We start from the raw sequence: 13650 nt of genomic DNA, 5'->3' as shown, positions 1-13650 counted from the left end.
CTTTATTGTCACATGATCAAAAGTTTAGCCCAATCGGACCTCCATTCACTTCCATCATAAACTTATCTCCCTTGTCTTTGGCCTGGCAGAGGCCAGCCAGTCTATGAACTCCCAAGTACTCTGTGCCAATTAATTTCCCCCACACAATAACCCGGTAGCCAAACTAGGTATAATAAATGACACTTCTACAGAAGACCTAGCCCTGAAACATGACTGTCATACCATGACAGTATTTCAGATTATGTTGCCACCAAATCTGAACACTTGAAATCTGAACGTTTATGTACATGTGAGAGTTGGCAATGTGAAACAAATCGAACACTGCTATAAACCAGGGGGACTCGGCACCATTGTGAACCATGTGAACCATCGCTACAGAAGATCTGAAGTTTCTGAACACATTACAGCAATACTATGGATGTTGTAGTTCTGCTGTGGTCTGACCTTGTGGAGAGTGAGGAGGAGATGAGAGAACATGGGGTGGTGGGAGTGTAGTGGTAGAGTGGAATGAAGACTTATTGAGAAGGTGGAAAAGTGTTAGATGAAAGTGGAGCAGCTGAAGATAATGAGGGTGACAAAGAGAGAGTGGGAGAGGAGGCTAGAGTGTAAGGGGTGAAGAAGAAGAATTCTTGTGGCTGAGAAAGTGAAGAAAGTGGATAAATGGGAGCTTGGTGGCAACATAATCTGAAATGTGAACTCAAAACACAAGTTCAATATTAGCCTATAATAACTGTAATAACTATAATAACAAATGTGAAATAAAATAATTTGACTAGTTTGGCTCTTACCTTTCATAAAACACATTTGAGAAAACAACATTTCATAGTGAAGTAGGCTACATGTAGTTGTCTATTTCTGATTGTATGTATTATTACTGTCTTAGGAATGTGGTCAAGTGCCAGAGTGCACCACTGTGCCTCAGTTGATGGCGTTGGAGTTGATGAGTAGTGCTGTGCAGCAATCACAGGTGGAATCAATAGTTAGCTGATTGAACAGGAGGGAATTGGAGGTTGCTATTTTTGTGCTCTGCATGGGGCAGAACAGATTTGGAACGGTGAGAATAGTATTCAGAATACAAGATAAGTAAAAACTACTGTATTTCAACATTGTACTTTTATATTTGTATTCTTTTCTATTTTTGGGAACTGGAATCGTCAATTGGCTAAACATCCAGAAATGTATTCCCTGCCTCTGTGGATCCAGGTGTGTGAGTAGCCACCAGCCTGTGGTCCAGTTTCTCGAAGGTGTGCAAACAGCAGATTTAGAGGATAGGCCTACGAGTCAGTAAAAAGCCTATAAATAAGATTACCGTGACACGTTTCAGTTGGAAATGTCTGCCAATTTCTGAAATATTGTTATGTTTGATGAAATGTTGTTTAGTTTTGTTTCCAAATGCTCAAAGTGCCAGTTAGCAACTTCATGCAATGGTCGCAGTGTTTTGAGAGCATTTCAATCCAACCACTTCTCAAAATGAGTCATCATTCAGTTTGAAATACGAGACAACATGTTATGTGGCTATTTTTGAAGACTATGTTGGACACAAAATATTATATTAACACTAGGTGGCAGTATGGCACAATACATGACACCACGTAAGAAGTATTTGAGAGAACCACTGGATGTCTAGTCCTCTCTGCTGCAATGATACCTACCTACCTACACTGTTTTTATTTCACGAATTGAGTCCCTTTATCTTTATAATCAACATTATGCCTTTTGTGGCCTATGTTTGTCAAAACTCAAAACTAGCTTTCCTCGTCTGTTTCCTGAATTACTCTGAACGTAGGTCATTTTGTATTAACACAAGTTAATGATAACAAAATTAAATAATAACAAAATTAAACAATGCTCTCTTTTTTTCCTTTTTAAAAATTGAATTCTTTATTGACATATTTTCACGTACAAGTAAAACCATGTGCATACAAAGTCAAAAGGATTCAACACAAAAATCTTGAAGGCTTATTTCCATTGTGGTCCTTTCGAATTGCCTTTGCTCCTAGTGGCAAGAAAGCAAGTCAGGCAACCTCAAACACCCTAATGCTCAGGGTTCTTTCATCTGTTGCTTTGTCTTGTATTCAATTATGAGTTATGACCATCCCAATCTGTATAGTTCCAACTTTCTAGTAGGCCTACTAGACACTTTCCAAATACATGTGACATTGGAACATTCTCCTCTGTTTTTGTCACTGCTTTCATCCCAACCATATATGCTACTTAGGTCGGATTGTCAACAATGACGAGTCTGCCAATAGAGATGAGATCAACTCACTGGCACTCTGGTGCCGGGAGAACAACCTCGCCCTTAACGTCGACAAGACCAAGGAGCTGATAGTGGACTTCAGGAGGCCGCGGAGAGATCCTCATCGATGGAGCTGCAGTGGAAAGGGTCAGCGAGTTCAAGTTCCTCAGAGTACACATCGAGGAGAAGCTCAAATGGGAGACACACACCACACACAGGAGGAAAAAGGCTTAGCAGCAACGGTACTGGTTCCGCCGCCTGAAGAAGTTCGGAGTAGGACAACGCATTCTCAGGCTGTACTACAACAACTCAGTTGAAGGTGTTCTATCAGGCTGTGTCATGACCGTATGGAAACTGTACTGCCCGAGAAAAGAATGATCTACAGCGAGTGGTGCGATCGGCAGAGCGCATAATGGGAGGCAAGCTCCCCGCGCTCCAGGAACTGTACAAAAAGCATTGTGTAGTCAAAGCCCAGCGCATCATCTAGGACAAGCACCACCTCAGCCACAAACTGTTCAAACCCCTACAACGACCGCGGCCGGGCAAGGAGGCCTACCGTATCAAGAGCAACAGCTTCCACCCGGCTACCGCCAGACTGCAGCCTGTCGTCATGCAGGCTCGTCTTAGACTTTTGCTCTTCATTGGACCTATCTGTGGATTATACCAAGGACTCTGCCTTTTTTTTGCTCTTCCCAATGGACCCACTTGTGGATTATACCAGTGTCAGTTTAGTTTATGTGGATTATGCGGTTGACTCGCACTGACATTTTGCACAGACTTTCTTTTCGTTAACTTTAGTTTTTTGAGTTTTTCTTACACCTTAACTACCGCCCATAGTATCACGTACAGTATACATCTGCTGCTACCTTTATAGGTATACTATGTGGATCATTTATTCGTTTTATTTGATTGATCTCTCTTCATTTCTATAGAAATGTGAAAAACAATAGTACATTGCACAAAAACGAATTTCACCCACTTTTTCACTTCTGTAAACCTGTGATGTGACAATAATGCTTCTGATTCTACTTCTCTTATTCTTGACTATAATCACTTGCTGGCCTATAGTTGTGTCTTTTCTCTTTTTACTTTATTTGTACATCCTGTCATAGTCCTCACTTATGTCATGGTGAGTCCGACTCATTTCTTGTTCTATATTATCTTCCACAACCAGATTCAAGGAGTTGTACTGTAGCCTATTTGTCACATTCTCATAAAAGTATGTGGAGTGGACTCGGGGCTGCCAACCCTCCTGGATCCTGCAGGAGTCTCCTGGATTTCGACCACATCTCCCTCTGGACTCCTGGTATCAAACTCCCAAAATTCACCGGAACACAGGAAATTACATCTACTATGTTTTTAAAAAACATATTTATAAATACAGAGATATTCACTTTTAAGTAATGATATGAGGCTACAGTTTATTGACTATCAAATGATGGTAACATTGTACCTATAAGAGAAACTCTAGGGGCTTTGAACTTCAATTCAAACTTTTGATTGATTGATTGATTGATGTACTTTATTTAGTAAGACATGAGAACAGTACATGACAGTACATAACAGTACATGGAAGTAAAAATTCACAATACAAGGTCTACTAAACTGGAAAGCTCATTAAGCACAAAGCTTGTTTAAGATGAGATCCCCATGCACACAATAATATTATCCTCTAAAAACACATTCTAGAGCGTTGAACTGTGCGAAATGTTGACTAATTGCTTGACTAGGCCAGACCGCACCAATGCAACTAGTCGCAATTCCTTGCAACAAAACAGTTACTTTTAAGGCCAGTCCACAGTCCACACCAATACAACTCCTTGCAACTGCCATTGGGGATAATGGTTGCATGTTGCATTGGTGTGAACTGGCCATTAGATGTTGGTGTGACAGAATCAACGATCAGACAATAAATAAAAACATACCAATGCTGTACATATATGTAATAACGGTTTAAATACAAGTGTAATAAGTAGTAAAGTGGGTTAAGTGTTGAGAATTTTAAACTAAAAACAAGCCAAAACAAAATATAATATACAGAACAGGCTTACAGAATATAAATTGGAGAAATGTTACAACTCAAATTAGCATTTTAGTTGTTGTGTCGGTCAGTTTGTTTTGTTTTCTCGCCAGCTCAGCGCGTGCGCTGAGTGAGCAGCATCATCATCCCTTCTGTTGTCTCCGCCCCGAAGAGATGTTGACGTCACCTCCCCTTTCTCGTATAAAGGCACCAGCGGAACTCCATCGGACATAATAGAGCAAACATCGGACGGAAATCCGAGCGTGTACCTTGGAGGGTTACATTTACCCAAAACTTCTTTTCAAATGGGCCCCGTCGCCTAGCGTTCCCTCCCCCTTCCCAGCCTCGCCGACAGAGTTGTACTGGTTGTACACTGGGTGCTACTGCTGAGGACCGAAGCACATCTGGGTCACCACAAGGTGAGCTTTGTTCAGAGGAGAAGATGGTGGATTGTTTCTGATCGCCGTTGGGGAAATGCAAGGCAAAGCTGGAAAAACAGAAAATAGCCGATCTACAAGCTCAGTGAGCACTGGGAGCTTGTAGATCGGCTATTTTCCGTGATCGACGCCGTCGCACGGACGAAGTATAAACGAGGCTTCTTAGCCGTCCACACCAAGCACTTATTATGAATCTGTTAATATTATTTTTAGTCGTTCTAACTCAAGTTCCAGTTATAGTCCCAGTGCTTCGCCCTTTATTATGGATGCTATCTATTATAATAGCTTGGGTTGAGGTCGAGGAGATTATTGTTTTGTTTTGTCCTTTCCGGGGGTGCTTTGTTTTGATCCTGTCATTTACTGGACTTTACTGTAAAGAAAAGATGTAAAGAAACTAAATTAATTAACCGTATTTTAAAATTGTATTTGTGATTGTTTACATTAAATGACATTCCACAACATGAATGCTGGGCAAACTGGTGGGTGAACATGAAATCGTTGACAATGTCATCATATATTTGGGCTATGTCTTTGTTTTGAACGTCACGCCCTGACCTAGACATTGACATCGTGTTCCACCCAGCTCCTTTTGTTTTAAAAAGTGTTCCCTCAAATGTAATCAGTTTTTCGTGTATTTTAGTTGTGGACATGGGAGTTGTTATTGTTAAAGACTTAAAGTGCTCATGATGACATAAGGCCATATATAACTGTCGCAGTCTCTTCTGTCATGTAAACACGTGACGTCATTTGATTGATTAGTTTAGGGCTATTGTGTGTGTGTGTGTGTGTGTGTGTGTGTGTGTGTGTGTGTGTGTGTGTGTGTGTGTGTGTGTGTGTGTGTGTGTGTGTGTGTGTGTGTGTGTGTGTGTGTGTGTTTGTGTGACACGTGGGTGTGTGTGTGTGTGTGTGTGTGACACGTGTATGTGTGTTTGACACATTTATGTATGTATGTGTATATATATTGTGTGTGTGTGTGTGACACATTTATGTATGTATGACACATTTATGTATGTATGTATGTATGTATGTATGTATGTATGTATGTATGTATGTATGTATGTATGTATGTATGTATGTATGTATGTATGTATGTATGTATGTATGTATGTATGTATGTATGTATATATATATATATATATTGTGTGTGTGTCTGTCTGTATGTATGTGTATATATATTAGGGGTATTATATGCCTAATCTTCGATTAGACTTTAAATTTTAAGCTCACGATTCGATTTCTTTTCATCATTATTATTATTGACTCGTTTGTAAAGAAAAACACTTGTTTCTCAATAAATAACTTATTATATTAACAATTATAAATAACAAATGAGAATCTAGAATAATAAAATGTCTAACATATTATTAATATAAAATTTGGGTTTTATGCCCTAACATTTGTAATTGCCATTTTCAGATTCTTTAAGATGTTGAGTTAACATTCTTTGAAAAGTTAAGATTTTTGGGTAGACAGCCGGCAAGACCTGTACTCTGAGGAGGCGCACAGCACACAGTTCTAATTAAGGCAATCAATTCTACATATAGGCATGTTACAATTAGTACATAATCGCCTAATCGCAATTATTTGAGATAATCACAATTATTTTGGCATAATCATTTCCATGTTGAAATTTTTAAAAATATTTTCAAACATTTTCAAAAATAGTGGAAATAGCAAGTAGACCAACTCTTTCCACTACTATTAATGTTTTCTTAAAAGTATAAAGTTATTAAAGATGTCGGTCATCTCTTTGTACGTTTAATTTGGTTGTCATATCTGCCCTGTGCAACTTCAAAGCCTAAAAGCCAAACAGAAATGGAATTTTAATTCACATGTTCCGGTGTTCAACGACACATTTCATAATCTTGACAGCCCTATCTACAAGGCTCAGCCCTTCAATAACTCTTGCCTTAATTTCTCATTCATCACAGGCAACATACTTGTGCTCAAAAGTGATCTGCTTGGCACTTTGTAACGTGGTTCTACAACGCTGATTAAATGTTTAAATCCAGCGTTCTATCCCGCAATCTATTATAATAGCTTGATCTCAGAACTGAGGTCGAGGGTGTTATTGTTTTGTTTTGTCCTTTCCGGGGTGCTTTGTTTTGATACAATAATTTACTGGACTTTACTATTACTGTAATGTCAGCAACTAAATCTTAACCGTATTTTAAAATGTTATTTTTTGATTATTTACAATAAATGACATTCCACAACATGAATGGTCAAACTGGTGGGTGAACATGAAATTGTTGACAATGTCATATATTTCGGCTATGTCTTTGTTTTGAATGTCACACCCTGACCCCGGCATTGACAGCGCCTCGGGCTTCCCTTGGACGTCCGCATGTGCGGGAGGTACACGCTTAAATAGTGCAAGAATCCAGATACGGCTTGTAATTTCGGTACACTGTATCGAACGCCAATTTCGATTCATTCAAGTAATATAGTGTGTGTTTTATTTTATGGAACATAAGTCCCCTCAATATTTTTTTTATTTTAATGAAACATAAGATATCTCAAGTCAATTAATATATTTATTTTACTCAAGTATTTATTTTACTTAACTATTCCTATTCCTTCCTCTAGTTTCCATCAAGCACAGCATACAGCGACCAACAGAGTTAGAATGGCAGCCATTCCAGCAGGCGGTTCTCTCATGGCGACCAACGACTACTACCGTAGTGGGTATCTTTCTTCACTTCAGCCACAGTGGTGGCTTGTAATGGCAAGGCAGACCAATGTTTCCATTTCCAAATGCATTTCCTAAACAGAAGGTGACTAAATGAATCACATTCACAAGTAGAGAGGTGCATTTTGTCTCTGGTCTGCCTATTGAGAGAAATTGTCCCATGACCAGAATGTTAGAAGTTTGAACCCCACACAATACGAGTGTGTGGTCTGACAGTTAGCCTAAACGGTATCATTATCTTCGGGTGGGAATTATGTTTGAAAAATGTTCCAACACCTAAAGTAATCCCACTGGAAATTAAGCAGATCCCAGAGGAGGACATCATCTCTTGATAAAATGACACCTTCCCCTTTTCCTTGCATTCTTATCTGAGGTAAATTCAAGCAATTCTTATAGGAACTCAATTGTGAAGACTGTTACTGGCTTCATGAAAAGATTTGATGCCTGTGCCTGTATACATTTTTGAGTGTGAGAACATCTGGGTGTGTCTGGGTTCTCAACGGTGTCCTAAAATAGAGTAGTAACCCACCTGAGTGAATCAGATCCAAGTTTCCTACAGGGGGCTATGTTGCCTCTAAAGCTCTTATGTTGCGTAAAGCTCTAATGGCTTTCTTTTTTTTTAGCAAAACCCACAATGCTTGAATTATGTGAAAGTGATGGTCTTCCACTTCGATTTTGTTGAACCAAGCAAGAGACATTTCTACTTTGTTAGCACATGCCCATTTCCCTGCTACATGCGTTTGTATTAACAAACAGCTGCTGGTTTTGATGAATGATTCAAGCCTCACATTGTCACCTTCCTCCCCTTCTCCCTCTCATCTTTGCTCTGCAGGGCGTATTGGCTCTACCTCCAGCAGCAGCTCTTGTGGCAGTTCGGAGTACACCGGAGAGGTCATCCCTCATCATCCAGGTGTGTGTTTGTTCAGTGGTTCACTTGTATTCTTGTTAAGCCTGAGTTATGGCGTATAAGGTCACGCACTGAATTTATCATATCTACAAGCTCAGAGCTTGTATGTAGACATGCTATTTTTGGTGTGCAAAACCAGCACACAACCAAGTGGCGTTAGGAACATGCGTATATGGACAGTTGAGTAAAATCCCCAAAAGAGGCCACTTTGTATGTTTGTGTTTTATACCACAAACACCAAGTGTAGGGGTTCAGATGTCAAAGTTCCCTCCCCCTTGAGCCCAATAATACTTTGTCACAACAGACAGACACCGCACAACAGATTCATTTTGCTATAGACATTGACAGAATACAATGTACAATGTCTGTATCGTACACTGAAACTTAGAACTAGATGTTCTCTGGACCAGTTTCTCCTTCCTCACTTTGAGAAAGGGGACCTTTTAGTGTTAACGGTTACAGAATTATTAAAGAAAGTCAAAGGTGCATAGGTTACATTGATGAAGTGAGTTTATGCTTTTTAAAATGAAAGGCTAGAGAGAGAGAACTACTACTATGTTATTGTGTAATATACGGTACATATTACAGTACTGTAATATCCTGACATGCAATACCATTCCTCATCAGTCTGATGTCTCATATCTCACTTATATCTCACACAGACATGATGTCTCATAACTTTATATGATTGCCTGGGGTGAGTCAGACATTGGCACTGTGAGTCATGCTTGCACTGCTTTGTGCAATAATGGAATTGTAATAGAACTAGAAGTTCGGGCCGCTACGCGGCCCGAACGTCTAGCGTGACGCGTCGTTCACTTTGCAGTGCCACCTTACAGGCACCTAAAGAGGTGACGTGCATCACCTCTGCAAGGACCCAAACCCACTTTGTGATTACTCACACCTGGCATGGCAGACCTGTGAGCAGTGTGCAGTGGTGTACAATGTTAAAAGAGAGACCAAATGGCAGGAGATGAAGTGAGCAGTTTATTGGTGTAAAAGGTGTATAAGAATGAAATGGTGTGAAAGACAGTGGCGACGTCGTCAGGCCCACACAGAGTTGGATGTGAGGTAGTTGAAAGGGCAGTGGTGCTCCAATGTAAGAAAGGTAAGAGCTGATGTGTGGTGGTGTGTGTGGGTTGATGGAGGCAAGTAGTTACCTCTGGCCTCTGTGGTCTCCAATGAGCGTTTCTGGCGCAATGTCTGGCGTTGTATCTCCAGCCGTTGTGGCTTTGGTGAAGTTGTCGTCATTGTGGTGGAGAGAGTTCTTGTGGTGGAGAGAGTTCCTTGTATAGATTATTACTATTTATCACTATGGAAGCCGTCGAACTGGTGCGATCTGACGGCATCCTAGAATTTATAGGTAGGATGTGATGTCATATTTATAGGTAGGATGTGATGTCATGCTGTCGTGAGATTACGTCACACTGGCGTTGTGTCCATATTCGGGACGACCGTCTCATCGTGATGTCAGATTACGTCACACTGGCGTGATGTCAGATTACGTCACACTGGCTACATACAACGTTACAGACAACCGACATGGCGCAGGATTCAAATTGTATATATAGATTACTGGGAGTTGACCACTTTCTCCCACCATGCCAGTCTAGGTATAGTGAGTTGACCAGTAATGCTGGATAGCTTTAAAGGAGGACCAGCTGGACTAGAGACAAATACTGGGTCAGGAGTGTTATTCAGGCCTTTTTAACTACTGGGTCAGTGTTTGAATGGTTCTAAAAATGGCACTGTGATGAAGATACTGTAAGATAATTTGACTGCATGACGTTCATTATAGTTGCTACAACGTAACGCAACGTTCCCTTGACCTATATTTGGTTGCAACTAGTTCTTGTCCAAACCCCTGCTTATTGGCATCTCTATTTTTGGATGCGTTGTGAGCTTGTAGATCGGCTATTTTCACCTCACAACACCATCATACGTCATATGCAATAGGGCTTAAATACAGCTGATCGCAACGTTTGTTTTATGGTGATAAAATTACTTTCAAAATTACTTAAAAAATGGAAAATGAAAGACCTACAGCTCAGTTTGACACAGTTTCAAGAACCCGACCCACTAACTATTTTTGGCAACCAGCCATGATACAGTAAATAAAATGAGCTGGAGGCAGGGAGGAATGAAACTTCTAAGTACAGCTTTCTGGACTTGAATGACGCCTCAAGAGTGTCTAGTCTGGCACGGAGCTAAGCTTACGGCCAAATCAGGTCGAGGACAGAAAGCTGAGTTATCATTCTCACTGACTGAACATGGCTGATGAAACAGGCTCAAGCAAACACACAGGGCTTAGCTTGAACATGTATGCACATGCATACACAGTAGAGCACATAGGATTGGCTTTAACACACACACAGCTCTAGGACATAATATATGCTACTGTACTTAGCTTTTATATCTAGGCTGTGTAAAAAACAGTAAATTACTTTAAACTCACACACACACACACACACACACACACACACACACACACACACACACACACACACACACACACACACACACACACACACACACACACACACACACACACACACACAGCGGCTGTGGCATTTTTGCATTTTTCATGTCAGCAGTACAGTAGTCCTTGCATATACAGTTGCCATATACTGTCAAGAAACCCTTCGCTGACCAGCAGTTCTAGCTTTTAGCTGCATACGGTCCTGTTTTATGTTACTGACTGTTCTGTCTGGCCTTCAGGTCTCCCCAAGCAAGACTCTGGACATTGGTGGTCCAGTTTCTTCTTTGGGAAGCAGAACACACCTGGGATGACCCCCCTAACCGAAGAAGCACTGCAGAAGTAAGTTCACAGAAGTCCTATAGTGCAGTATTGCACCACACTGTCAATAACAACCACATATTAGAATTACAAGTCATGATTCTGTGTTGTGTTAATCTTAACCTGCATGTCAATGTCCCTACAAGCAAACGTCCTAATATAGTAATAACAAGCCAGTTTGTTCTGCTAGCTCACATCCTGTCAAACAGGATGTGCGATTGCATAATACTACTGATGATAGATTGCCCAACAACCAAACTAGATCTGTACTCTATCCAATGGAATAGAGCTGGCTCAGTCAAGTAGTGGGCTAACTATGCTGTGTGTTGGCCCTCCACCAAGACATCGCACTGTGGTGAAATGTTCTCATATGCACTACACAACCAGTTATTAGAACCAGCTGACACAGCAGCATATTGTATTAACCTGTCCTCTATCCACTTTAAAGTAATACAATGCAGATCCCCAGAATTTGTTTTCACCGGAAGACGGAAGCGTTTCAAAAAGCGTTCTTTTAATTGTTTTATACTATCTGTGGATCGTTTCTCTTAGCCAGTGGAGCTTTAGTTACCGTGAGCTGTATTTTCTTTTGCTGTTGTTTTTCGATCTTCAAATCCTACAATCTCTTAAAAACAGCGTAAGATTCCTTTTTGTTATTAGCGCTGTAGTTCCTGGCCAAACAGGAAACCGGTGCATTTCTGTTTTCCGGCCGGATGACATCATTTTCGCGGGAATGACTACCCTAGCCACCGTTTCAATATAAAATAGTTTATAAAAGGCTTTCGGGGGTGAAATTCATGGAGTGGGTGTTGTGAAACATTTGCCACTCACAAAAGATATACAATTTAACTAGGTTAATACTAGGTAACTTAAGTTACCTAGTATTTCTTTAAAGAAACTACATCTCTACATCTGCCTTGCTTTACACTTTGATTCATCGTACAACTTTTTTATTTTTTTTTACTTTGCGTCCGTGTTCTGTTATCACTTTCTTTCTTTATGTTTATTCTTGCTCCGACACTGTTGATTGTTCTACATTGACACAACAGGTACGGCTGTTAATGGCAGCCCTCCATGTGCGCAACATAAAAAAAACACGCACTCTTTCAGTTGACCCCTATCTGACCATCTCTCTTTCACTCTCTCAGGGCAGGGGTTCCTGGTACGGTGACAAATGGCCAGATCTCCTGTGTTGCCAGGGAGATGGTGATACGTCGCCAGGAGAGCGAGACGAGCGAGTCGGGAGGTCCCGCCTCTCCTTGATCAGGATATGCCCCAACCCCCCCCTCCCCTCCCCCATGTCCGACCCCGCGCTCCGTTCCATTCCGCGCCTTGGGGGAATCGAACAGACAAACCGACCAACCAACGCTAGGTGACGGGATGAAGTCCCGTTTACAACCATTTTACGTTCATAGTTATTATTTTGTATTACAAGTAGAACAGGCTGCTGTACGTTGTTTATTTTGTTTTTGTAACCTTGTGTTTTTTATCGCCAAAAAGAAAAGATAAAATAAAATGAACAAAAAAAGAGAAGACGACACGATGAGCGCAATGTTGATCATTTTTTTTTACATTTGTACTGTCTTTGTCTCTGTAATACTGTGGTGCACATACATTGTGGTGCATACATACAAACATGCCTGTTTGTTGAACGTTTTTTCACTGGTGTCACCCTGTGATTGCAGTTACAATAAAGTAGACTTGCAGCCTAAGATCTGTTTCTTTGTATTTATTTTTGACAATTGACTGCAATAGTTATGCCAAGCCAGACTGAAAAGGAGCGACTTTGTCGAGCTAGACTTTGTCATGCCAGGCTGTGTCGAGCCAGGATGGTAAAGCCAGGCTTCACGTATTCCTATAAAAGACCATGAAAGTCGATAGTCAGAATCCTTGAACTTGACCAATCATGGAGCCCAAGACCAGAGTGGCGTTCTTCTCTGTGGCTGAACAGCAGCACTGCAGCAGCTCATGGAACAGTGGCGTTCCCAGGAATTACATTTAGGGCAGGCGAGATCCCCCCTGTGTGCATATCTTTGAAATGCATACATTTTTAAAGCGAACATTTGCTTCTGGGGGTCCCTGGCACAAAACATTTTCAGATGGGGGTCCGCGGCCAAATGTATATCAATTTAGGGGTCCTTAGCATGAAAAAGGTTGAAAACCACTGTTCTAAATGGCAGTGGTTCACAAACCTTTTAGCTCAAGAGTCTTGAGGCTTGGGTCCCGGCTCCCGGGGAGACATCAAATTTCTCTTTTGGGTCTTGAGTCCCAAGACTCAAGAGTCTTGAGTTAAGACCCAGCCCGGGAGTCTGGGTCTTGACTCAAGACCCAAAAGAGAAATTTGACGTCTCCCCGGAATCATACGAGGAAGTAAAATGTATAATAAGCAAGAAAGGAAACACGGCCGCAATAAATGGATCCAGGGAGAAAGCGTGGCAAAGTATTGCCGACAAATTAAATGCACAAGTCGTCCAAAAATATATACAATGTATATACAAGTCCATAAATATATAATTCAGTTAGGCTTAAACATGAGGAGTGTATAGTGAATATTGGAA

General features: G+C 40.9%; 1 protein-coding gene across 1 annotated transcript; it reads left to right on the top strand.

Annotated features, from left to right (window-relative positions):
• Nucleotides 1-4473: 4473 nt before the first annotated feature.
• ppdpfb (pancreatic progenitor cell differentiation and proliferation factor b) lies at nt 4474-12804 on the top strand. The gene is made up of 5 exons (XM_084069115.1): nt 4474-4678; nt 7286-7380; nt 8221-8298; nt 11014-11113; nt 12241-12804. Exons 2-5 carry the CDS (start codon nt 7326-7328, stop codon nt 12353-12355), a joined length of 348 nt encoding a protein of 115 aa, XP_083925241.1. The 5' UTR covers nt 4474-4678; nt 7286-7325; the 3' UTR covers nt 12356-12804.
• Nucleotides 12805-13650: the final 846 nt, after the last annotated feature.

Source organism: Gymnoscopelus microlampas (assembly GCF_963454915.1).
Source record: "Gymnoscopelus microlampas genome assembly, chromosome: 10".
In the NCBI taxonomy this organism is placed as follows: domain Eukaryota; kingdom Metazoa; phylum Chordata; class Actinopteri; order Myctophiformes; family Myctophidae; genus Gymnoscopelus; species Gymnoscopelus microlampas.
This window is presented reverse-complemented; position numbering and strand designations above follow the sequence as displayed.

Coding starts and splice junctions, on each gene's coding strand:
- ppdpfb (XM_084069115.1), top strand. CDS start 7,326: ATGGCAGCCATTCCAGCAGGCGGTTCTCTCATGGCGACCAACGACTAC. Junction 8,299..11,013: donor GGTCATCCCTCATCATCCAG/GTGTGTGTTTGT, acceptor TCTGGCCTTCAG/GTCTCCCCAAGCAAGACTCT. Junction 11,114..12,240: donor ACCGAAGAAGCACTGCAGAA/GTAAGTTCACAG, acceptor TCACTCTCTCAG/GGCAGGGGTTCCTGGTACGG.